At 47.6% G+C, this 27,495-nt stretch overlaps 1 protein-coding gene across 1 annotated transcript in view; it reads right to left on the bottom strand.

Moving 5' to 3' along the window:
- Positions 1-27,495, bottom strand: part of LOC137416462 (serine/threonine-protein kinase B-raf) — a 70,532-nt gene that overhangs the window by 11,856 nt on the left and 31,181 nt on the right. The window contains exons 5-14 of the mRNA XM_068102061.2: positions 27,406-27,495; positions 26,903-27,051; positions 23,896-24,042; positions 23,605-23,779; positions 23,369-23,405; positions 23,091-23,224; positions 22,869-22,986; positions 5,938-6,022; positions 3,258-3,434; positions 3,038-3,084 (exon numbers count right to left, since the gene is read on the bottom strand). The exon at positions 27,406-27,495 is cut by the window's right edge and continues 13 nt beyond it. Of these exons, the coding sequence (XP_067958162.2) occupies positions 3,038-3,084; positions 3,258-3,434; positions 5,938-6,022; positions 22,869-22,986; positions 23,091-23,224; positions 23,369-23,405; positions 23,605-23,779; positions 23,896-24,042; positions 26,903-27,051; positions 27,406-27,495 (1,159 nt within the window). The remainder of the gene's footprint in view (positions 1-3,037; positions 3,085-3,257; positions 3,435-5,937; positions 6,023-22,868; positions 22,987-23,090; positions 23,225-23,368; positions 23,406-23,604; positions 23,780-23,895; positions 24,043-26,902; positions 27,052-27,405) is intronic.

A 27,495-nucleotide genomic window follows, 5' to 3' on the forward strand; every position in this document is an offset into this window, starting at 1 on the left:
TTACATGAAATGGTTTGGTCCAAAGCGAACGGCTTGCGAGTACGGTGACAATCCCCCCCCTCTATTTACATGAAATGGTTTGGTCCAAAGCGAACGGCTTGCGAGTACGGTGACAATCCCCCCCCCCCCCCCCCCCCTCTATTTACATGAAATGGTTTGGTCCAAAGCGAACGGCTTGCGGAGTTTGGTAAAGAAATCGCCATAGCGTGCACAAACGCGCAGGAAAGCGAAAGAATCGCAAATTAGTTTTAATTAGTTTTAAAACATAGTTTAACGCCAACATAGCGGCAACATAGTTTGCCAACGTGAAATAAATGAATACGCTCTCAAATGTGCCGTCCGAGGCAGAGTCTGTTCGGCACGTTCGGCACACGTGATAACTCGCTGCTCTCTGATTGGTTGAATCGTTTTTTGGACATAGCTCGGTAACTACTTCTCCGATTAATATGAAACCTTGAAAAGGCACATCCTCGGGTCCCCAGCAATATACCTGGCAAGTTTCAAGTATATCGGACCCGTGGTTGTCGAGAAACAGCGGTCACAGACATACATACAGACATACACACAGAGATTACTGGAATTATAGATAGATTCAGTGTGGCGCCACGTGGTTGTTCCACATGGTCAAACCTTCAGTGTCGTGCCACATGGTAAGGCCTTCAGTGTCTGCCACGTGGTTGTTCCACATGGTCAAACCTTCAGTGTCGTGCCACATGGTAAGGCCTTCAGTGTCTGCCACGTGGTTGTTCCACATGGTCAAACCTTCAGTGTCGTGCCACATGGTAAGGCCTTCAGTGTCTGCCACGTGGTTGTTCCACATGGTAAAACCTTCAGTGTCGTGCCACATGGTAAGGCCTTCAGTGTCGTGCCACGTGGTTGTGCCACATGGCAAGGCCTTCAGTGTCGTGCCACATGGTAAGGCCTTCAGTGTCGTGCCACGTGGTTGTTCCACATGGTAAAACCTTCAGTGTCGTGCCACGTGGTTGTTCCACATGGTAAAACCTTCAGTGTCGTGCCACATAGTAAGGCCTTCAGTGTCGTGCCACATGGTAAGGCCTTCAGTGTCGTGCCACGTGGTTGTTCCACATGGTAAAACCTTCAGTGTCGTGCCACGTGGTTGTTCCACATGGTAAAACCTTCAGTGTCGTGCCACGTGGTTGTACCACATGGTAAGGCCTTCAGTGCCGTGCCACATGGTAAAGCCTTCATTGTCGTGCCACGTGGTTGTGCGACATGGTAAAACCTTCAGTGTCGTGCCACATGGTAAAGCCTTCATTGTCGTGCGACGTGGTTGTGCCACATGGTAAGGCCTTCAGTGCAATGTCACATGGTAAGGCCTTCAGTGCCGTGTCACATGGTAAGGCCTTCAGTGTCGTGCCACGTGGTTGTGCTGCATGGTAAGGCCTTTAGTGTCATGCCACGTGGTTGTGCCACATGGTAAGGCCTTCAGTGTCGTGCCACATGGTAAGGCCTTCAGTGTCATGTCACGTGGTTGTGCTACATGGTAAGGCCTTTACTGTCATGCCACGTGTTTGTGCCACATGGTAAGGCCTTCAGTGTCGTGCCACGTGGTTGTGCCACATGGTAAGGCCTTCAGTGTCGTGCCACGTGGTTGTGCTACATGGTAAGGCCTTCAGTGTCATGCCACCTGGTTGTGCCACATGGTAAGGCCTTCAGTGTCATGCCACCTGGTTGTGCCACATGGTAAGGCCTTCAGTGTCATGCCACGTGGTTGTGCCACATGGTAAAACCTTCAGTGTCATGCCACGTGGTTGTGCCACAGCCACACGGTAAGGCCTTCAGTGTCGTACCACGTGGTTGTGCCACATGGTATAACCTTCAGTGTCATGCCACGTGGTTGTGCCACACGGTAAGGCCTTCAGTGTCATGCCACGTGGTTGTGCCACACGGGAAGGCCTTCAGTGTCGTGCCACATGGTAAAACCTTCAGTGTCATGCCACGTGGTTGTGCCACATGGTTGTGCCACATGGTAAGGCCTTCAGTGTCGTGCCACGTGGTTGTGCCACATGGTAAAACCTTCAGTGTCATGCCACGTGGTTGTGCCACACGGTAAAGCCTTCAGTGTCGTGCCACGTGGTTGTGCCACATGGTAAAACCTTCAGTGTCATGCCACGTGGTTGTGCCACACGGTAAGGCCTTCAGTGTCGTGCCACATGGTTGTGCCACATGGTATAACCTTCAGTGTCATGCCACGTGGTTGTGCCACACAGTAAGGCCTTCAGTGTCATGCCACGTGGTTGTGCCACACGGGAAGGCCTTCAGTGTCGTGCCACATGGTTGTGCCACATGGTAAGGCCTTCAGTGTCGTGCCACGTGGTTGTGCCACATGGTAAAACCTTCAGTGTCATGCCACGTGGTTGTGCCACACGGTAAGGCCTTCAGTGTCGTGCCATGTGGTTGTGCCACATGGTAAAACCTTCAGTGTCATGCCACGTGGTTGTGCCACATGGCAAGGCCTTCAGTGTCGTGCCACATGGTAAGGCCTTCAGTGTCATGCCACATGGTTGTGCCACACGGTAAGGCCTTCAGTGTCGTGCCACGTGGTTGTGCCACATGGTAAGGCCTTCAGTGTTGTGCCACGTGGTCGTGCCACGTGGTTGTGCCACATGGTAAAACCTTCAGTGTCATGCCACGTGGTTGTGCCACACGGTAAGGCCTTCAGTGTCGTGCCATGTGGTTGTGCCACATGGTAAAACCTTCAGTGTCATGCCACATGGTTGTGCCACACGGTAAGGCCTTCAGTGTCGTGCCACGTGGTTGTGCCACATGGTAAGGCCTTCAGTGTCGTGCCACATGGTTGTGCCACATGGTAAGGCCGACATTACCACACGCCGTCGTTCGTTCTGTTAAACGTGAAATTTCTCATATCGATTAGACAAATACAGATTCCAAACGTACCTGTGATTACAGAATTCAAATTCAGCATTAGCCGTTCTCATGAAATTGGAGAGACGGATAACAGGGTTAACTAAAAATAAATAAACAATATCAGCACAAACTTCAGACCCAAGGATACTGTTCGACTTCAGGTCCCGATGTATGATCGATTTGGCGTGGAGGTAACTGCACAACAATGGAAGGTAAAGAGTCAACAAGAAGAGCACTTTGTGTCGTCGGTGCGAACGAATGATTCACGTTTCAAAGTCGAGCAGGTGCGATTAAAACAGGTATTTAAACTCGCAACAAAATATCTGGAATAACCGACAAGTTCACCGAAGACGGATCGGATCGCTCACTCCATTCCCTGTGCCGTCTGCCGAGCGATGTCCATCAGCTGGAAAATCTCGAACTTGGTTTCCAGGATGTGGAGATGACGGTACAAACTGGAACCCTCGCACCACTGTGTGACGATAGCGAGCTGCGGCTTGGTTGTGTATCCCATAAAAAGGAGAATGTTTACATGCCGGGTCTTCCTGTAAAGGTGTGCGAGAACACGAGAGGAAGCAGTCATGGGATAAACAATCACTGGAGATCTCCACCAATTATATTGTGTATTTTCTTTGTATATATATATATATTTAAATACATGGTCAATGCTCATGGAAGAGTGAGGACATAGAACAGATCAGGACACAACATAACAAAACAGCAGGGCGGAGGGAGAAAGTAGATGGAGATGGACAAACAAGGGATACAGGTAACACCAAGAAAGAGCAATCCGAGATTGCGGACCCTCGTCAGGGCGTGTTTGTGTGGTGTACTTTGTGTGGTGTACGTTCAATCCAATATGGCTGCCAAAACACGTGACCGACGACATCATCAAGTTAATTCTCCAATATCACTCTTGTGCAGATCACGCTCAATAAATTTCAAATTGATCGCATCAGGCGTTCTACTTGTCTAATTATGATGTCATAATGAAGGCACCGGTGACATCATCATGAATATATGTTGTTCTCCATGTGGAGTACTTGACAATGAGACATGTTTCAATTTTTTCGATGCAGCGGTTTCGGAGACATAGAGGTGCAAAGTTTTTGGGTTTTTTTCCAAGATGGCGCCTGTACCACGTGACCCATGACGTCATAATTATCATTTAAATATTCTCCAGGAGGGGGTACTCCAATGGTAAAAAATTCCTTGGCAATCGGACCAACATTGCAGAGAAAAGCATACTCACGTTCCGTGCGGACAAACAAACAGACAGAACAGTGTGGAAGGACGTTCCACAGGTGGGAAACGAAGGGCTAATGCTCAGAATATCAGCCACACCTCGTTCCCCACGTCGTTAAACATGGTCCTATCAACCTTCAGTTGTTAAACTCCAGTAGTTGCTGCAAACCGAATGCGACTGTGCAGTTCTTAATTAGACTGTAATCTGCATTCTAAGTGGAAGCATTTCCATGTGCGTCCTTTTTTCCATTTTTACCCTGTGCTCGCGAAGCGAAAAGCAGGGGTAGGCATTCCGTTGCGTACATGTGGTGTACATGCGTGTGCACGTGCGTGTCTGCATTTAAAAAATTCATTTTCTCGGCAACCGTTGGTCCGATCGACACAAATTTTTACCACAGGAGCGCCTCCTCCTGTAGAATAATGTAATTATATTTATGACATAATAGGTCACATGGTATGGGCGCCATCTTGGAAAAACTTCGCACCTCTATATCTCTGAAACTGCTCCATGAAAAAAATTGAAACATGGCTCATTGTCAAGTATTCCCACGGGAAATAAGATATGTTAATGATTATGTCATCGGTGCCTTCGTTATGACATCATAATTCAACGGGTATAATACTTCATCCGATCAGTATGAATTTTTTTTTCTCTGCAACTGTTGGTCTGATTGACACAAAATTTTCACCATCGGAGCGCCTCTTCCTGTATAATATTTTAATGATAATCATGACGTCATAGGTCATGTGGTACAGGCGCCATCTTGGAAAAAACGAAAAATGTTGCATCTACATATATCCCAAACCGCTCCATGGAAAAAATTGAAACGTGGCTCATTGTAAATAACTCCACATGGGGAATAGGTGTCGTTAACGATGACGTCATTGGTGCCGTAATTATGATGTCAAATTATGACAGGGACAACGCTTAGTCTGATCAATTTGAAATTTATTGAGCGTCATCTACGCAACAATTACATTAGAGAATATAAATTTATGACGTCATTACTCACGTGGTGTGGCAGCCATATTGGATCAAAGGAAAAAAACGTTCAAAAACAGAAGAGTTGGCTTGCACCAAGTTGACTGCGCAGGGTAAGTACGGTATTCCATGAATACGATCTCGTTAATCCATTTTTGATTGGAATCCAGAAACTAACGACGACACACTCCTTTGCTATCAAATCCTATTCGGAATTCAAACGGACAATCATTCCATCTGATACAAACCTCTTAACTACTGCAATGAAATGATGGTTGACAACTGTTGCAATTACCCCTCCAGTGGTAACGGATGATATAAAGAGGGTTGGTTTGGACGTGGGGTAATTTGTCTGTCTGTCGACTGGATTCAAGTTGGTAGGTAAGCCAAAATAATGTTCTTCATACATGGATTGCATTCATGATGATGTAATGAATGAACGCTTGCTTAATTGGATGATCATTCTTTTATAGATGGTGTTGAGAATCAAATTGAATAAAGCTCACTATCCTTGGAGTTTGGTGGATTGAAGTTTTACCACAACTACTTTACCACTTGCTCAAGCCCCCAGTCCACGGGCAATGTATAGGCCGCACATGACCTACAGAAACCGGTCTACCATCTGGATCTTCAACTACAATTACCATCGAATATAACCTTCAACTACAATTCCCCTCACTCCCACAATGCACTGCTTTATATATATTTTATTTTGGACAGACTCAAACAACAGGTAGAGTTTCACAGCAACACAAAGGAATCGAGTATAAAGTACATCGTGACACTCCAGACCATCACTACGAGTTAATTAACGTTCTCACCTGAGTACTCCCACCTCGTTTTTAAAAGCTTGCAGCTGCTGAGGAGTCGGATCCGTGACATTCAACATCTTCACAGCAACATCACCTGTGCACAGTGTCGCTCACTATTAACGACTGGACACACTCCAAATGGATTGAGATTCCACTGAGAAAAGAAATATTGGAAATGGCAGGTAGTTATTTGTTTGAATTAAAAATACCAAAGGTTCCGTGCTTTCCCCTTCACATAAAAAACTAGAAAGAGCAATCAGAGATTGCAGACACTCACCAGGATGAGTTTTTAGTGGTTTTTAAGGCTTTTGTGCTAAAACAAATATGGTAGCCGAACCACGTGACCTACGACACAATCATTTTTTTTCTCGACCAATTTATCCATAGATGACGCTCAATAAATTTCATCTTGATCGGATGAAGGTTTGTACTTGTCGAATTTTGACGTCATAATGGAGGCACCTATGGCATCATCATTAACATATGTTATTCCCCATGGAGAGTTCTTTACAATGAGCCATGTCTCAATTTTTTCCATGCAGCGCTTTTGGAGATATAGAGGAGCAAAGTTTTTTGGTTTTTCCAAGATGGCGTCCATACCACGTGACCTGAGATGTCATAATTATCATTACAAAATTCTACCGGAGGAGGCGCACCTATAGTGAAAATTTCCTGTCAAAAAAACCAACGGTTGCAGAGAAAACGATATTTATTCTGTGAGGACAAACATTGAGGACAAACATGAGGGGGTGTCACTTCCGGTTCCTCGAGCGATGGGGCTTGCTTCGATCTCTCCACGGCATCAAAGTTTGAGTGTTTTCCCGTTCGTTTCTTTGTCAAATTTCCGCTGCGTATTTTGTTGTGTATGTGTTATTGTGTGTTTCTATTTGGTTTTGGTTTTGTAGTTGTTGCAAATTTGTGTGTAATTAGTCGTTTCTTTGTTCGCCCCTCGTGCGCCTCGTGCGGCCTCCTCGTCTCGACTTGTGCCCCGCCCCCTATATCTCGTTTTTCTTTCACCTCTGCTCCTGCTTTCTCAAATCCACGTTCTCACTTAGAGACTTTTCCCAGATTGTTTTTCATGGTTTTGTTTAAATATTTATTTAAATATGTTTAAACCGCAGCCGTGATGCTGACGCCGCCCCCCCCCCCCCCCACCCCCCAGAATTTCCATGTTTTAAACGTTTCCCAGTGTGTACCCTGGATAAGAATAGGTACGCCGTATCCCTGCGTGTCGTAAGAGGCGACTAAGAGGGTTGGCGTCAGGAAGGGCATCCGGCCATAAAAAAACATTGCCTCAAAAAGAGAACCATGACAATTACAACTACATGTGGGCAGGGTACAGCCCGAAGTGGAGATCGGTTTCTGAGGTTTGGGACATGGAATGTAGGGACAATGACAGGGAGATCAGTAGAAGTGGTGGAAGTATTGGTCAGAAGAAGAGTGGACATATGTTGTGTGCAGGAGACGAGATGGAAGGGAAGTGGTGTGAGAATGGTGAAGGGTAGGCAGGGACAGAAATACAAGTTTGTGTGGCAAGGGTGCCTGGAGGGCGTGAATGGTGTTGGTGTCCTGTTTTCTGAGGAGTTTGTAGACAGTGTGGTGAGTGTGACTAGAGTGAGTGATAGGTTGATGATGGTGAAAATGATGATTGGAAAGCTCTTGGTGAACGTCATCTCGGGATATGCTCCGCAGGTTGGTCGAAGCGATGAAGAGAAGGACAAGTTCTGGTGTGCGATAGAGAAGCTGATGGAAAACGTGAAAGATGAGGAAGTTGTTGTGGTAGGAGACCTAAATGGACATGTGGGAAGGAGTATGGATGGTTTTGAGGGAGTTCATGGGGGTTACGGATATGGTGTGAGAAATGGAGAAGGTGAAAGGATTTTGGAGTTTGCTGATGGAGCTGATTTGTTGATTTGTAATACTCAGATTTGTAATGTAATACTCAGAAAGAGGATAATAAGCTTGTTACATACACGTCAGGTGGGTCGACGACAACCGTTGACTACCTGATGGTGCGTAGGCGAGATAGGGGGCACCTCCGGGACACAAAGCTGATCCCGGGGGAGGAGGCTGTTTCACAGCACCACTTGGTTGTCTGCGACGTAAGGGTGAAAGGTGCGAGGAGAGCTCGGCGGTTGAAGTACCAACCGAGAATGAAGGTGTGGAGGTTGAAAGAGGTGACAGTAAGGGAGGCATTAAAAGAGAGGCTGAGTAGGGTCGAGGATGATGTGGTTGAGCTTGAAAGTGGTTGGATGTCAATGAAAGCTGGTCTGTTGGGAGCCGTTGGTGAGGTATGTGGATGGACAAAAGGACCACCGAGGCACTCGGAAACATGGTGGTGGGATGATGAAGTTGGAAAGAGGATTGACGAGAAGAGGAAGAAGTTCAAGGAGTGGCAGAAGGCGAAGGGTACGGGAGCAGAAACAGCAGAGCATGAAAGTTATAAGGCAGCCAGGAAGGCTGCAAAGAAAGAGGTAGCATAGGCGCAGGAGGCATGTAGGAAAATGTTCGGAGAACGCTTGGATTCGGAAGAGGGTCAGAAAGCAGTATTCAGGATTGCAAAGCAGATAGCAAAAGAGAGGTGTGATGTGATGGGGGTGAGTTGCTTGAAGGATGAAGTGGGACAAATCGTTGTCGACCCAGATGGAATTAAAGGAAGATGGAAAAGATATATGGAAATGCTGTTGAATACAGAAAATGAATGGGATGGCAACATAGAGAGTGACCCAGTTTTGGGACCGGCAGAGAGGATAACTGAGAAGGAAGTTGAGGAAGCGATAAAAGCAATGAAGGGTAGAAAAGCGGGAGGGCCGACGGGAGTTGTGGGAGATATGTTGAAGGCAGCAGGAAGTTTGGGTGTGAAGAGAATGACAGAGATCTGTAATCTGGTGGTGAAAGAAGGCCGCATTCCAGTGGATTGGGAACTGAGTACCCTCGTCCCTCTATACAAGGGGAAAGGTGACCCTATGGAGTGTGGCTCGTACTGAGCGATAACGTTATTGGAGCATGGAATGAAGGTACTGGAAAGGGTGTTGGAGAGGAGGATAAGGAAGAAAGTGAAGATCGACGAAATGCAGTTTGGATTCATGCCAGGAAGAGGAACGACAGACGTGCTTTTCATTGTGAGGCAGTTGCAGGAGAAGTACATGGAGAAGAGGAAGAAGTTGTTTCTTGGGTTTGTTGATCTGGAGAAAGCATTCGATCGGGTTCCATGCAAAGTATTGGACATGGGCATTGAGGAAGTTAGGAGTGGAGGAATGGTTGATCAGAGTAGTGATGGCAATGTACAAAAGAGCGCGCACAGCTGTAAGGACGAAGGACGGGAACAGTGGTGAGTTTGAGGTGAAGGTGGGAGTGCATCAGGGGTCGGTACTAAGTCCACTACTATTTGTAGCTGTGATGGAGGTGCTGGCTCAGAACGTAAAGGAGGGTTTACCGTGGGAGTTGTTGTATGCAGATGATCTGGTGTTGATTGCGGAAAGTATGGATGGACTGAAGGAAAAGATGAACACGTGGAAGGAATGTATGGAGACAAAAGGTCTGAAGGTGAATATCGGAAAGACGAAGGTGATGGAAAGTGGTAAAGCATGTGGTGAGGTGGACAGAACTGGGAAGTGGCCCAGTGCTGTGTGTAGGAAGGGTGTCGGAGTGAACTCCATTCAGTGTACAATGTGCGCTGAGTGGGTTCATCAAAAATGTAGTGGTCTGAGAGGGTCATTAACCAGTGTGGCAGCTACATTCAAATGTAAGGTGTGCACAGAGGGAGCTGCAGATGGAGGAAATGTTGAGTTGGATCTTGGAGACGGCGTGAAGCTGGAAGGTGTGAAAACATTTTGCTACCTCGGAGACATGCTGAATGGAGAAGGTGGATCAGACTCGGCAACGGTTGCTCGAGTGAGATGTGCATGGAAGAAGTTTCGGGAATTGAGTGGCGTGCTGATGATGAGGGGAGTGTCGTTGAAGCTGAAGGGAAAGGTGTATGCTGCATGTGTGAGAAGTGTTATGATTTATGGGAGCGAGACATGGGTAATGAACGTAGAGCAGCAACGAAGGTTGGAAAGGGTGGAAATGCGAATGGTTCGACGGATGTGCGGAGTATCGTTGAGAGAGAGGAAGACAAATGATGAATTGCGAAAGATGATGGGAATAGAGCCTGTGATTGATGCTGTGAAGAGGAACAGGTTGAGATGGTTTGGTCATGTGTTGAGGAAGGATGAAAGTGACTGGCTGAGAAGAGTGATGGAAATGAATGTAGAAGGAAGTAGAAGACGGGGAAGACCGAGAAAGACTTGGCTGAAGATGGTGGAAGAAGAAATGCGGGCAAGGGGGTTAACAAGGAGAGATGCAGAAAATAGGGCAAAATGGAGAAGATTGTCATGGGGACCGCAAGGCTAACCCCCGCTCTAGCAGGGAAAATGGCCTTTAAAATGCATGTTGTTGTTGTTGAGGACATACAAACAAACAAACAGACAGGCAAACAAACAAGACACAAACAAACAAGCAGACAAACAAACATACAAAAAACAGACAAACAAACAGACAAATATACAGACAAACAGACAGGACAAACAGGACAAATAAACAAACAGACAAACAAACAAGCAAACAGGACAAACAAACAAAGTCAAACAAACAAACAAACAAAAACAAACAGTCAAACAAACAAAGACAAACATGACAAACAAACAGGACAAACAAACAAACAAACAAACTCAAATGCAATACCCTCTCCTCTGACGAGGGCAATAATGGGGATATTTGTCAGGTTTGAATTTTTCTGAACAGATATAAAACAAAAACAACAACAACAACAAAAACAACACACAGTCGTTACTTTTCCAACCTCAACCAAACTTGCCAGGGGGACGAGGGGTTCACACGACAGAAGTTGCAGCTACTTCATTTCCCCCCTCACAGAGGGGGGTTCTACCTTGGAAGAACTCTATGTTAAGGTGTATAAACAGGTTATCAAGGCATTCCAAGTGCCACACCTACAGGAAGTAAAAATTATGATAACCCCAAACTATTTAGGAAATTCTGTCCAATGCATGATTACCTTTTTTAACAGTTACTAATGTTGTTTAACACTATTGGAGAAAACGTGATATCGTTGGTTCAGGAATTCAATGCTTATCGCGTCCAATCTGAGCCGTCTCGACTTGCTAGGTCTCTAGGTAGGCCGATAACTAGGCCACAATGATCTTGAGCTAATAACAGTGCTTAAAAGAGTCTTTATGCACGAATGATGAATCCCATTGCCCATCCGACTTTTCTCACCATCAGATTATAAGTGGACTGCACATGTATTGTTTATGTTGTGTATCTTGGGGCCTAACGCGTGATTTCTCCTGGTCATGGCTTGAAGTGTGACATGTGATATTGCTCCCGCCACCCTTACGGCCTTTATTTGACACAAAAACAATGCTGACGACCGTTAGGAATAGAGTTAATACTCTCCTCAGGGAAATTTGGCCAACATTGGACGCATACATGTGAATTTTCACATGGGCGGTGCGTTGGCTAAGAGTCGCTGATCCACACGTCTACCGGAAGTAAAAATTAGTGTATGTACACCAATGAATCAACTCCGTTTGATTATAGCGGCTTCATTTCCGCCCTACCCCAAAGATGTTGTGTGAAGATCCTAAATCTGCAGAAAACAAGTTTTAAAAAATTCCAAATACAACACTTTTTAACCTCCTCAACCCCAGTTTTGTTCCATCCAATCATTCAGCCTTTTGACCATCCCCCAGAAACTCCATGATTTACCTGTTCTTCCATTAATCCACTAATGGTTAAACTTCCAAAATCCAAGCATCCCGCACGCTAACTCTTTGGTTCCTTTCTTTTTCTCCCATATGTGGAACCGCTGTGGAATCATTTAAGATTTCAAGCAGGTGGTGTACTACCATGTCATGTCCATTTCCTACCAGTGATATTTATCTGCGCCACTACCCCTATTCCTATTGGTGATATTTACCTGTGCCACTACCCCATTCCTATTGGTAATATTTACCTGCACAACCACCATTCCTATTGGTAATATTTACCTGCGCCACTACCCCCAATCCTATTGGTGATATTTACCTGCGCCATTACCCCCATTCCTATTGGTGATATTTACCTGAACCACTACCACCATTCCTATTGGTAATATTTACCAGCACCATTACCACTATTCCTATTGGTAATATTTACCTGCTCCACGACCCCCATTCCTATTGATGATATTTACCTTGGATTGTTAACCCCTCTTCACTCTTCCATGAGCCTCGATCTTGTAGAGAAAAAGAAATGTGATTCTCATGAACAGTTTTCATGTGAAAGTGCGAAATGGAGCATGACAGACAAGGTAGGTACCCACAATTGAGAGGCTCACCTTAACAATAGCCATTTATAATGCAGATAACTCCATTAGACAATTCACATCTATTCATGGTTCCAGGCCTTAAATATCGACCTAATTTCATCATAAAAGCTAACACCAATTAGGTTATCAAAGTCACATTAAGTGTTTCGGTCACATCATCACATTAAGTGTTTCGGCGCAATGACTCGGATGGATATTTCCGACTCACTCGTTTGGCATCCCTCCATAAAACCTCCTTTATATTAAAATTCATTTTTGCCCCGGTGCCCAACATTGCCCCGGCCCCTGCCCGACGTTGCTCCGGCGCCTGCCCGACGTTGCTCCGGCGCCTGCCCGACGTTGCTCCGGCGCCTGCCCGACGTTGCTCCGGCGCCTGCCCGACGTTGCTCCGGCGCCTGCCCGACGTTGCTCCGGCGCCTGCCCGACGTTGCTCCGGCGCCTGCCCGACGTTGCTCCGGCGCCTGCCCGACGTTGCTCCGGCGCCTGCCCGACGGTGCTCCGGTGCCTGCCCGACGTGGCTCTCACGTTCCGTTGCCTGCCCGACGTTGCTCCGGCGCCTGCCCGACGTTGCTCCGGCGCCTGCCCGACGTTGCTCCGGCGCCTGCCCGACGTTGCTCCGGCGCCTGCCCGACGTTGCTCCGGCGCCTGCCCGACGTTGCTCCGGCGCCTGCCCGACGTTGCCCCGGGGCCTGCCCGACGTTGCCCCGGGGCCTGCCCGACGTTGCTCCGGTGCCTGCCTTACGTTGCCCCCGGCGCCTGCCCGATGTTGCCCGACTTTGCCCCGGCGCCTGCCTGACGTTGCCCCGGTGCCTTCCCTACGTTGCCCCGGCGCCTGCCCTACGTTGCTCCGGCACCTGCCCGACGTTGCCCCGGCGCCTGCTCGACGTTGCCTCGGCGCCTGCCCGACGTTGCCCCGACGCCTGTCCTACGTTGCCCGGACGCCTGCCCTACGTTGCCCCGGCGCCTGCCCGACGCCTGCCTTAAATATCGTTCCAGGCCTTAAATATCGACCTAATTTCACGATAAAAGCTAACACTATTTAGGTTATCAAGGTTAATCATCATCACATTAAGTGTTTCGTCGCAATGATTCGGATGGATATTTCCGACTCACTCGTTTGGCATCCCTCCATAAAACCTCCTTTATATTAAAATTCATTTTTGCCCCGGTGTCCAACATTGCCCCGGCGCCTGTCCGACATTGCCCCGGCACCTGTCCGACATTGCCCCCGTGCCTGCCAGACATTACCCCGGCAGTGAAGTCGTGAAGGTCGTGAAGATTTACAGAAGTAAAACTTCTTGAAGAGGCTTAACTATCCTAAACTAATAAGGCAATCAATTCACCCATGTGCCAGCTTGTTGTACCAAAGGCCATGATTCACTTATATTTCAACCTGACTCAGACATGTTACCCTCGCCAGAGGAGAGGGTATTGTATTTGAGTCCGTTTGTCTGTCTGTTTGTTACTTGCGAAAATCGAAGATTTTTCAAGTATATTGGATGATCTTGAGCGTTATTCTGTCTGTCTGTCTGAATGTATGTCAGTTGCCTACAGGTCACAATTTTCAACCGATCTTCACCAAACTTCACCAAATGGTGGAGTTGGTCATAAGCAAGAAGCCTATTCATTGTTTTGGGGTCAAAAGGTCAATAGGTCAACATAGGCCAAAGGTCACCAACTTTGTCAAATTTCTAAAATGCTCAATTTTCATCCGATCAACTTGAAATTTTAAGAGGATCTGCATATATTACCACTGAATTCAAGCGCCAACTATTTTTGAGGTCAACATCGGCCAATAGGTCAAAATAGGCCAAATTTCTGAAATCCTAAATTTTCATCCGATCAACTTGAAATTTTAAGAGGATTTGCATATCTTGTCCCTGAATTCAAGCCCCAAATATTTTTGACGTCAACATAGGCCAAATTTCTAAAAACCTCAATTTTAATCTGATGAACTTGAAATTTTAAGAGAATTTGCATACCAGGTCACTGAATTCAACCACCAATTATTTTTGAGGTCATCATTGGCCAACAACTTATGTTATGGATTTCGCAAGTATTGTGCTATGCACGACATATTTCCTGTTTACCTGCGCTGTCTGTTTGCTTGTTTGTCTGTCTGTTTGTCCACACAGAATAAATATGCTTTTCTCTGCAACCGTTGGTCTGATTGACAGGAAATTTTCATCATCGGTGCGCCTCCTCCTGCAGAATTTCTAATGATAATTATGCGGTCATAGGTCACGTGGTACAGGCGCCATCTTGGGAAAAAAACGAAAAAAATTTGCACCTCTATATCTCTGAAAGCGCTGCATATAAAAAAAATTGAGACATGTTTTATTGTAAAGAACTCTCCATGGGGATTAACATAATATTGTTATGAATTTGGTAATGCAACATCTAGAGCTAGGTAGATCTGAATAGGTAGGTATTCGGCTGTCGTGACAGGGACTCTACATGTAATAAGTTATTGATGTCTAGGCGTTTGTCGGGGTAAGATGTATGGTTGTGGACCTACCTGGAGGTTCGAGTGTTAAATAGTGAGGGATTAAAGGTAACGCCCCTGTGAGTCTCACCTAGTAGTCAAACCTTTGTCCATTATGGCACTGCAAACCACATAAACATTAGTTAGGTCCTTAGCGCAACATTAAATAATCCCCTTTCCCTGACAAGGACTTCGTATTAAATTGGCAGGAAACCAGGTCAAAAAACACCGCCATAATTGGCCGCCACCGTGTACACCTCAAAAGGCCTACAAACCTGGCCGGCACGTGTTATGCCAGGACCGCGGGGTCACGGACGGGAGATGTCAGGAGTCGCATGCCGCAGAGGGCGTGACCTGGGCGAGTTGGGAGGCTTTGATTGGCTGAGGAGTGCGCCAAGGTGACGTCATCGGCCACCAATATAGGCGACGGTCGGACGCCATTTCAACACACGGACACACACGTCGATGAGCGATCAAGTCGGAAGTTGAGTTGAGTCGCAGAGTTCGTTGTTACAGTTCCGTACCAGAGTTCGTGGCAGTTGGCACAGGACACGGTTCATTGAACATTCGTGACCACAGCTCGTTGCAGTTGGCAGTTGGCACTTGGTTTTGGTTGCTTCGTGCAGCCCTGCGGTGGACCGTTGGAGCAAAGGAGCTCGTGGTGTGTGTGGGCCGTTGGACCGACGAGGCCTGGTGGCGCTTGGAGGCGGACGCAGAGGGCCGTGGAACTTGGAGCGAGGTGTGCGATCGGGCCGAAAGGAGCGGTGTTGGACGGCAGCCACAAAGACGACGAAAGACCACATAAGCCCGAATCCGCGTACATTTTGAACGACGTGACGTGTTCTTTTCGTAATTAATCTCCCTCGTTTTGTGTTTGATATCAGTCGTGTGGGGACGTCCCGATTTAGTTATTAGTATTACCGGCGCGTGTTTTTTTCACTGTTATTACTTTTCAATAATAAATCCGTATATTATTTTCTGTACATATTTGAACGCAGTTTCCTGGGTGTTTCATTTTAATAGATACGGCTGTGGAGCTCGTTGCGTCTGGCCTCCCGCGCGTTTAACTTTGTGTTGAGCTTGAATCCGCCATTGAGTTTTCGCCTTGGGAGTGTAAAGTCTCGCAATCGGTCATCCGTGTTACCCTACGGTGTTCACCAAGGGTAGTCACGCGACAAGTGGTGTCAGGAGTGGGATCAAATATGTACAGAAAATAATATACGGATTTATTATTGAAAAGTAATAACAGTGAAAAAAACACGCGCCGGTAATACTAATAACTAAATCGGGACGTCCCCACACGACTGATATCAAACACAAAACGAGGGAGATTAATTACGAAAAGAACACGTCACGTCGTTCAAAATGTACGCGGATTCGGGCTTATCTGGTCTTTCGTCGTCTTTGTGGCTGCCGTCCAACACCGCTCCTTTCGGCCCGATCGCACACCTCGCTCCAAGTTCCACGGCCCTCTGCGTCCGCCTCCAAGCGCCACCAGGCCTCGTCGGTCCAACGGCCCACACACACCACGAGCTCCTTTGCTCCAACGGTCCACCGCAGGGCTGCACGAAGCAACCAAAACCAAGTGCCAACTGCCAACTGCAACGAGCTGTGGTCACGAATGTTCAATGAACCGTGTCCTGTGCCAACTGCCACGAACTCTGGTACGGAACTGTAACAACGAACTCTGCGACTCAACTCAACTTCCGACTTGATCGCTCATCGACGTGTGTGTCCGTGTGTTGAAATGGCGTCCGACCGTCGCCTATATTGGTGGCCGATGACGTCACCTTGGCGCACTCCTCAGCCAATCAAAGCCTCCCAACTCGCCCAGGTCACGCCCTCTGCGGCATGCGACTCCTGACATCTCCCGTCCGTGACCCCGCGGTCCTGGCATAACACGTGCCGGCCAGGTTTGTAGGCCTTTTGAGGTGTACACGGTGGCGGCCAATTATGGCGGTGTTTTTTGACCTGGTTTCCTGCCAATTTAATACGAAGTCCTTGTCAGGGAAAGGGGATTATTTAATGTTGCGCTAAGGACCTAACTAATGTTTATGTGGTTTGCAGTGCCATAATGGACAAAGGTTTGACTACTAGGTGAGACTCACAGGGGCGTTACCTTTAATCCCTCACTATTTAACACTCGAACCTCCAGGTAGGTCCACAACCATACATCTTACCCCGACAAACGCCTAGACATCAATAACTTATTACATGTAGAGTCCCTGTCACGACAGCCGAATACCTACCTATTCAGATCTACCTAGCTCTAGATGTTGCATTACCAAATTCATAACACAGCCCCCCCCCTGGAACCGTAGCTCCTGCAAGGTTCACCGCAGGCGCTACCATTCCAGCCTTAACACTTACTGTCACACACTTAATTAACCTATGAAATAAATCAGGAAGGGCTGTGGGAAGTGAGTCGGACTACCTACCTACACTTCCTTAACATGCTGAACCCCTTAACCATCATGCAAGTATGTACATCTTCTTCGTTGTTCCTGTGGAGGGAGGAAACAACAACACACAACACTAACTTAACCACAAAACTTAACCATCTTTCCAAAACTCAAAACTCTAACCTTTGTACATACCCCGGTCTACAGACCGCGTCCCCCGGTGGATGCCACAAGACTCAACCTTACCTGCGGGGCCATCCCCAATGCATCCCACTAAATTTCCACGGGCCCTGTCCAGATGTTACTGGTGAGTGACACGGCTCGGTGGATTTCGCCCACATTCATGCAACACAGACCCCTTAACCACTCATTCTCATTCCATAGGTCATCAAGGCATTTCAAAAATCAACAAAGCACTTATTTCAATACACCCCCCTGCAGGACCATGGCATTGATGTCATTCACGTGTGTGTGCATTCCTCAACTAGGCAGCGGGGAGGTACCGCACAAAAGATGGTGGGGGCGCATCAGGCTGTGGTGCCCGCAGTCCCAAAAACAAGTCAACCGACTTACAAATTCCTTGCCCCCCCCCCCCCTTTACCTCTTGGCCCCGTGACAGCCCAACAGCCCCTTTCCGCCGTTACCTCGCCGGTGAGGGTCTCCACACACACCAGGCTCCTTTGCCTCCTGCTTTCGCGCAGCAACACGGGTCACCGGGGGACTTCCTCACCCCGCGGCGCCCAACCAGACCCTCCACCGACGAGCTCCAATTTCCAGTTACCACCGGCTGCCAGGGGTAATTGCCGCAGAGGGGGGCCCGCAGGCATCGCTCCTCAGAGCTTGCTCTGTACCTGCGGACACACACACCTTCCCCACCCACAAGACCCCAAAACACACTTCCTCCCCCACTGCCATTCAATTCTCCACACAACTCAGCACAATTCAGTACAATTCCATAGATGGTGTAAAAGGTGTTACAAGGCTTGCCATGGCCTGCTACATGTGAAATTCCCCCAGTTCACATTTAAACCATCACATCTTCCCAAAAGCACATTTCCAAAAGCACAATTATCACCCCTCATTATCTCCAATAATCATCACTCACTCTCCAGGTTCCACTCTCACGACCACATCAAAACACCTAACCACAATACAAAAACATACGCCACCCACAAGACACTGTGGCTCCCATTCCATCCCCTCACCGGCCATGTCATCACTCTCACCCGCCTCCCAACTCCAAATTACATGTCCCCAATTTCCCAAAGCAAATCCTGAAGCCTGGGACAGTACTCCTCTAAACACTCACCTCAAGTGCAGGTAGTTGCAGGTTGGTCGGGTCCAAGAGCGTCATCCACCCTTCACAATCCCAAATTTCACATTGGGCCCACCAAATCCTTCCAAATTTCTCTTTTGTCCCCACTACACTGGCAGGTATGTGGATCCGCATCCAACGGTGATCATCACTACACAACTACCTATGGCCACGACAGCTCTGCACCTCTACCGTGCAAGGGTCACCGGGACAAGGTGAGCAGTCAAAACGCCAACATGGCCCATGAGTGTCCATAAGGGTGCGACCCACCATCCATCCTTCAGCCCCCCTGCGAGGAACACAGCTGCAGCAGCCCCAGCTGGCCAATGTGGTGAGCACTTGCTGCCACAACACACACTACCGCACACACAACCTCGGCCCTGGGGGGCACGGTCGCAGTGCGTGGCATCCCTACAGCCACGTCCCCTGCACCTCCCCATCATCCCCCAGTCCGACTACAGAACTGCAGCCCCCCCCCAGTGCTCACCCACACTTGACCACACCAAGGTCCAGTCAACAGCCATGCTCCACCAGGAGACCCACCCAGAAGACATGGTCCACACACCTCGGACACGCACGGCACCACGTTGACCCTCAGGCTACACAACTACATCCCCATCATCCCGCGTCCCAAATATCAGCACAGTTGCCCCCGCAACCAGTTGAAAGCTGTGTCTTGCTACCCTATTAATTTAATCACAGCCTCCAACACTTTGGTCTACACACCTGGATCAATAATGGCGTCACTATACAGTGTCCACCATGGCATTTCACAATCCACCCTTAAATTTGCATCTAACCCACAGATTACCCATGCCAACCATTTGTCACATTTCACTCACCTCACCAAAGAAGGATGCTTTGCCATACACATGCCAGCCGAGCATGGCCCATATGCTCGGCTCGTCGTTACACATCTCCCGATTCACATCCCCATGGCTCTCTTCCCAACCCGAGAGTCCATAAATCACAACGGAGCATCTGTGGAAGGTCGCTCACACCATCACGTTCCACAGATGCCCCAATGGTTGTCCGGCAGGCTATCTCCATCCCTGTCCATTCGGTTTGACCCGCGTCCATAGACCAACCACCATGCCAGGTCACCACATGCTGGTTGTCCCAGAGTCCCTGGAGGAGAGTGCCAGGCCGCATGCCCGGGTGGTCACCACATCAGTCCCAAGTTGGCCGTCCGCAGTGCCACCACCAAAGCGCGACCCACAACACCTCCCCCTAGTGGTCCTCAATATTTGCCATCCCAGGCTTGAGAAACCACCTCGGACCTCCCTGGAGGTCTTAACCCCCACCAGGGTCCGGTGACCCTGCCGGCCCGAGCCACCAGCTCGGACGGCGCCCCGACGGACAAGGGACGCCACACTCCACCAGACCCCCCGTGGGACCCAGGTCGTACCTCGACACCCAAGGCTGGACCCACGTCCAAATCTCGCCATCACAGCCCCCCAGCTGGCCGGCATACCCAAATTTTGAAAGGGGCAACTTTTGCCCGAGGCCATCACCCATGACCTCTCCATGTCCAAATCCCGCAGCCCGGGGACCAATCCCAACCATGGCTGCTCCAAATCAAGTTCCCATTGTAATTTTATTTTAAATTTTATTTTACAAATTTTCATTCCCACCGCCAAACCGCAGCTGCAGGGAACAACCTCTACCACCGGTTGTTCTGCCCCTCCCTGCAGTTGATCCAAATTCCCTACAGGGACCAAATCTCCAGAAGCTCTATCTCCCGATCCTCCAAGATCCAAATCCAGCCCGGAGCCAACACACTCCCCCAACTGGTTGTCCAATTTTGGAGCCTCTGTTTCCAAATAGCAGTGTACAGTGAGCGTCCCCTCGGTCATTCCAACCACCTCCTTGGACCAACTCACCTCTTCCCCCAGACTCCTTTGGGCCTGAACAAGCTCTACCTCCATGGGACTGTCACAGGTCTCCAGCCGCTGGATCAAATCATCCTCATCATTACAAATCATTCCTGGCCCCGCCAGGCTTTGATCAATATCCCCAATAAATACCTGGTCCGGCTCCATTGCATGGACCCCCAAAAACTCTACCCCCCCTTGCTCCGCACCACCGCCCTGGTGCTGCACAATTCCAAATTCATCCCCCGGTTGGGGTGTTGTGACATCCACACGGTCCCGATAAACAACCAGGCCAGAATGTGGGAAACATTCCCCATTACAACTCTCACATTCCAAATTTCCTTCCCCGCTCACCTGTGGACACTCCACGTTTACCTGCAGGCATTCCCCATCTACCTGTACACATTCCCCATCCACCTGTGGACATTCCCCGTCCACCTCTGCACCTGCAGTCTCCCTATTTACTTCAATTGCCATCCCCGGTGCAATTCCCAATTTTGCCATTCCCGGTGCAATTCCCTGCTCGTGAGCAACATGCACATCTGCATGGGCCGTACTCTCTCCTGTTCCCAATCTAGCTTCCCCCTCTTCAGATTCAATTTTATCATTTATTCCCCGAATTTCTGTCAGGTTTCGCTCACCCTGTGGTGTCATGTCTCCCATATATTTTCCCAATCGCTCATTCAGTCGTTCATAGTGGGCCTTCATGTCTCCCCGAATTACTGCAAAGATTCGCTCATCCTCGGCCCTCTGAGCATTTATTAAATTTACGATGGTCTGGAGATCTATCGGGGCCGTCCCAGCGGCGGGGAAAGTTCCAACGCTATCCTCCTTATCCCCCATTTCCGGCTCACTCCCGACGCTGACGGAGGCCTCGCTGCGCACCTCCATTTCGTCGACCTCCGACATCCGCCTTTCGGAAGGTTGTTTCCCCCCGCGAGTATTTATTTTAATACCAAAAACACAATTTAAATTTGACGAAGACGCGATATCGCGCTCCGTATGCCCAATTGATTATTAAATTTCTCCGCCTCGCCTATACAAATTTTGCGTTCGAACGTCGGACGCAATGTACGCCCGACCGTGTCGATGTCTCGCCGCGGACAAAAAAATTTGTCCGACGGGTTCAAATCCCACTCCTGACACCACTTGTCATCCGTGTTACCCTACGGTGTTCACCAAGGGTAGTCACGCGACAATATGTTAATGATGATGTCATAGGTGCCTCCATTATGACGTCATAATGTGACAAGTACAAAACTTCACCTGATCAAGCTGAAATTTGTTGAGCGTCATCTAGAGATAAATTGATGGAGAAAAATAAAATGAGGATGTCATCGGTCACATGGTTCAGCTGCCATATTTGTTTTAACAAAGAAGCCTTAACCCTTTGAGTACGGATGACATCCAGTGCCGCAACCCGCAAAAAGGTTTTGTGTACGTATGACGTTACTACACGTCATCGACTATACCTATAAATAGATCATCAGAACGTGGTTGCATTCCCGTAATGGCAAATTAATCCCATACCGGGGGTATTTTTATCAAAAAAGAATCCCGTACTCAAAGGGTTAAAAACCACTAAAACACGTCCTAGCGAGGGTCTGCAATCTCCGATTGCTCTTTCTTGTTCTATTTTGTTTTCAGCTCCTCTCCTTTGTCCCAATTTTACCTCATCTGTGGAATCAATTCCCTGTCCTGTTGTCACATTGCCTTCCCTCCAGTCCTTCAAAAAGGTCATAACCTCACCACAATTTCTCCCGCACACACTCCGAAGCTCTTCTACTCTCGCTGAACCTGAGGTCTTTCCCTCTGGAACACTTCCCTTCTCCAACAATTGTAAAGTTTTGTGAGTCTCGCTGATCCACTCTCCTTCCTGAGAACCATGTGTGAAAGGCTGCAATATGTCCGAATCCATCAACATTAGACAAAGCAATCTTTTACTTGTTTTGACTCCCCATTAGGAGAGAGTCAATGGTTGGCCTCTTTGTCATTCCCATCTAAGCACTTGCTGTGCTGTCATTCTGAATTCAAATTCCATAATGCCGTTGATTTGCCCAATGATTGCTGCTCATGTCCCTGCATTCCATGTTTAAGTACACTGATGTCTGTCTAATAACGTCCAAGTACTTCAAGTAATGTATGTACAAGATCAAGTGATGTATGCACAAGATCAAGTGATGTATGTACAAGATCAAGTGATGTATGCACAAGATCAAGTGATGGATGCACAAGATCAAGTGATGTATCTACAAGATCAAGTGATGTATGTACAAGATCAAGTGATGTATGCACAAGATAAAGTGATGTACGTATGTACAAGATCAAGTCATGTATGTACAAGATCAAGGAACGCATGTACAAGATCAAGTCATGTATGTCCACCATGAGAGGTTAGAGGTCAATCAATGTGGATGAATGCTAAACATGATCACAACTATTCCAAACCCAAACAAGTTGATCCACTAATAGTGTCCAGGCCTCGATCTCTCACCATGCCACTTTCCCTTGTAGACCGTTCCAAACGAGCCAGAGCCAATCCTTTGGCCCAGGGTGATCTGCCCCTCTGGTATCTCCCAATCATCGCTCGAGTCCCGACGACCCACCTGCTTCTGTGAAGCCACACACAGGGAAGGTATCGATTTGGTCATTTCAGTAAATCACCTTAAACATAGTCAGGTCAACTTGATCGCGTGTTTAGTAGAGGCCAACACACCAACTTTGTTCTGTCATCCGAAGAGCTGGAGGACTTCCTGTCACGAGGCATGGGCAACTTGGGATGGGATTTTGACACAGTGATTGTGTCCGTCACGGTTGCCGGCGGCGTTGCAGACAAGCCGGAAGTGGGGGCTATTGGAAACACAATACAAACCGATCTGACAACAGCACAACACAGAGATCAAATTTTGTCTCTGTCCATGCACATGTAAACACTGTGCACCTTGTAAAAACCAATTATCAATCATGCACTTAGACAATCAAGCGGGTACTTACACACAGTTTGGTGTTGAATTTGTCCTCGCATAAGATCCTGAAAATGAAAGCAACACAAAATCGGAAACGTGCGCTCGGTGCAATTACAGCATTCGACTCAAACTTTGACCTGCCATCACTAACATATAATTTGATGGAGGACTTGAAGGGCATAAGTTTAAAAGGAAGCAGTAATGAAAACGTCACCATGTGGTGAACCAGCCCGAGATGATCCAACAATCCAAATGTCAACGTACCTCGATGAATGCCGTGTCAACAGGAGCCACCGTGCTGTTGATATGAACGTTAGGAGCAGATGTAGAACGCTCGCGAGGTGTAAATTGACCCCTGAGCTCTTCCTCCGCCGAGGGTCGGGTTGGCTGCGGAATTGGGATCGAGTCCGTCTGAGAGGTGGGTTGCACAGTTTCGGAGCTGTGGGGGAAACAAATGGATGGACAGACCTCAGTATGCAGCCGAGTATAGGATGTCGACAGTATCTTGGAGCTTCAGTTAAGCATGAGGACAGGCGAAGGAAACAGATATCTCACCCTGAATAATAAGTGCCAGGAATTGGTGCACAGCTGTCAGAGATGAGCATGTTACGGGGAGACAACAGGGTGGTATCGCCGCTCGAGGATGGATCGTCAGGGTTTACCGACTGGCTTTCCATCAGACGAGCAGCATCATGGAACAGGCTGAGGGAGGTCAAACAAGCACAATGTGAAAATTCACAACAATTGCATTACTCGACATTTCTACATGACCGAATATTGAGAGGAAATGTGGCTTGGCTCAAGGAAATAATGAAGGTGGGTCATGTCTCGAACTAAAATCACAAAGGATGAAACAAGAAGATGTCATGCAGAGCATGATACTTGCAAAATCCCTCCCACCCCCCCCCCCCCCCCCAAAAGAAAGATTGCCATTGATCCATTAAATTGTCCATTTCATCAAGATTAAAATTGACGATCTTGATCAAAGCTCGGGTCAATAGGATGAAAATTGACGGTTTTTCAGATGAAAATTGATGATTTTCGAAGTTTGACATCGAGTTGACCTTTGACCCCAAAAATAGTTGGTTTCCCAATTTATTGACTCAATATGCAAATGCTGTTCAATTTTCAAATCAACAACAACACAACAAGCATTTTAAGGCCATTTTCTCTGCTAGAGCGGGGGTTAGCCTTGCGGTCCCCATGACAATCTTCTCCATTTTGCCCTATTTTCTGCATCTCCTCTTGTTAACCTTAACCCCCTTGCCCGCATTTCATCTTCCACCATCTTTAGCCAAGTCTTTCTCGGTCTTCCCCGTCCTCTACTTCCTTCTACATTCATTTCCATCACTCTTTTCAACCAGTCACTTTCATCCTTCCTTAACACATGACCAAACCATCTCAACCCGTTTCTCTTCACAGCATCCATCACAGGCTCTATTCCCATCATCTTTCGCAATTCACCATTTGCCTTCCTCTCTCTCAACGACACTCCACACATCCACCGAACCGTTCGCATTTCCACCCTTTCCAGCCTTCGTTGCTGCTCTACGTTCATTACCCATGTCTCGCTCCCATAAATCATAACACTTCTCACATATGCAGCATGCACCTTTCCCTTCAGCTTCAAGGACACTCCCCTCCTCGTCAGCACGCCACTCAGTTCCCGAAACTTCTTCCAGGCACATCTCACTCTCGCAACCGTTGCCGAGTCTGATCCACCTTCTCCATTCAGGATGTCTCCTAGGTAGCAAAATGTTTTCACACTTTCCAGCTTCACGCCGTCTCCAAGATCCAACTCAACATTTCCTCCATCTGCAGCTCCCTCTGTGCACACCTTACATTTGAATGTAGCTGCCACACTGGTTAATGACCCTCTCAATCCACTACATTTTTGATGAACCCACTCAGCGCACATTGTACATTGAATGGAGTTCACTCCAACACCCTTCCTGCACACAGCACACGGCCACTTCCCAGTTCTTTCCACCTCACCACATGCTTTACCACTTGCCATCACCTTTGTCTTTCCGATATTCACCGTCAGACCTTTTGTCTCCATACATTCCTTCCACTTGTTCATCTTTTCCTTCAGTCAATCCATAATTTCTGCAATCAACACCAGATCATCTGCATACAACAACTCCCACGGTAAACCCTCCTTTACATTCCGAGCCAGCACCTCCATCACAGCTACAAATAGTAGTGGACTTAGTAGCGACCCCTGATGCACTCCCACCTTCACCTCAAACTCACCACTGTTCCCGTCCTTCGTCCTTACAGCTGTGCGTGCTCTTTCGTACATTGCCATCACTACTCTGATCAACCATTCCTCCACTCCTAACTTCCTCAATGCCCATGTCACTACTTCGCGTGGAACCCTATCGAATGCTTTCTCCAGATCAACAAACCCAAGAAACAACTTCTTCCTCTTCTCCAAGTACTTCTCCTGCAACTGTCGTACAATAAAAAGTGAGTCTGTCTTTCCTTTTCCTGGCATAAATCCAAACTGCATTTCATCGATCTTCACTTTCTTCCTTATCCTCCTCTCCAACACCATTTCCAATACCTTCATTCCATGCTCCAATAACTTTATCGCTTGATACGAGCCACAGTCCAGAGGGTCACGTTACCCCTTGTATAGAGGGACGAGGGTACTCAGTTCCCAATCCACTGGAATGCGGCCTTCTTTCACCACCAGATTACAGATCTCTGTCATTCTCTTCACACCCCAACTTCCTGCTGCCTTCAACATATCTCCCACAACTCCCGTCGGCCCTCCCGCCTTTCTACTCTTCATTGCTTTTATCGTTTCCTCAACTTCCTTCTCAGTTATCTTCTCTGCCGGTCCTAAAACTGGGTTGCTCTCTATGTTGCCATCCCATTCATTCTCTGCATTCAACAGCATTTCCATATATCTCTTCCATCTTCCTTTAATTCCATCTGGGTCCACAACGATTTGTCCCACTTCATCCTTCAAGCAACTCACCCCCATCACATCACACGTCTTTCGCTATCTGCTTTACAATCCTGAATGCCGCTCTCTGACCCTCTTCCGATCAATTCTGAAGTCAATCGGATGAAAATTGATGATTTTTCAGATGGAAATTTATGATTTTGGAAGTTTGACCTTGAGTTGACCTTTGACCTTTTAACCTCAAAAATAGTTGGTTTCCCTATTTGGTGACTCAATGTGCGAATGATTTTCAATTTTCAAGTCAATCGGGTGAAAATTGATGATTTGAGAAATTCGACCTCCAGATGACCTTTGACCTTTGACCTCAAAATCAATAGGCTTCTCAACTGTGACGACCTCCACAACTTAGTGAAGTTTCATGACGATTGGTTTAGAATTGTGACCTGTAGGCGGTGAGTGGCAAACAAACAGACAATAAATAACAAATGCAACCGACAAATATACTTGAAAAATCTATTAATATAAAGGAGGAGAAGAAGAAGAAGAAAGTAGTAGTAGTAGTAGCCGTAGCCTGTTATCTGAATTGAGCAGAGAGTAGGGGACAAGTTGTTAGTGAAAATGTCAATGTGCTGCTCAAACACTCACTCCAGCTGGTCGACGTTCACACACATCAGAGGCACCTCGGTGGAGCAGCGTTGGTGAAACTTGTAACCGCACGTCTGGCAACGGAAGCCTTGGAAGAGCAGCTTGCGGCAGAAGTCACAGAAGGCCAGGGTGAAGTATGTCTTGCGCACCTTGAGGGGAAAGGTCAAGAGATTGTCCTGAAACAGGGTCAACAATTCCTGGATGCTCCAGAACAGGAGCCGACCTTTTTATGTCGTATTGGTCTGGACAAAGGAAGGGCGAGATTATTTAGAAATTCTTCAGGATGTTCACGTACAGTAAATTAAATCTACAATGAGGAAGGCATCATGATTCTTCCTTCCAACATGTCACACAGATGAAGTACATGAGTAAGTACTGGGAATTCAAAATGATAAAAGGAAGAGATGGCAGGATCGAAGGTAAGAGGAGAGTAGAGGATTATGGGAGAAGTGGGGAGAGAAGGGAAGAAGTTTGAGAGGAGATGATCTTCTGAATGGACTCACAAAGTTGTGCGTTGTGAGTGGAACGTGCTCGAGGACTTCAACAATGAGTTCTTCTCCGATTAACCACGACATGTCCATGTTCCAATCTAT

This window comes from Myxine glutinosa, chromosome 1 (genome assembly GCF_964187855.1).
Source record: "Myxine glutinosa chromosome 1, kmMyxGlut1.1, whole genome shotgun sequence".
NCBI classification, from domain to species: domain Eukaryota; kingdom Metazoa; phylum Chordata; class Myxini; order Myxiniformes; family Myxinidae; genus Myxine; species Myxine glutinosa.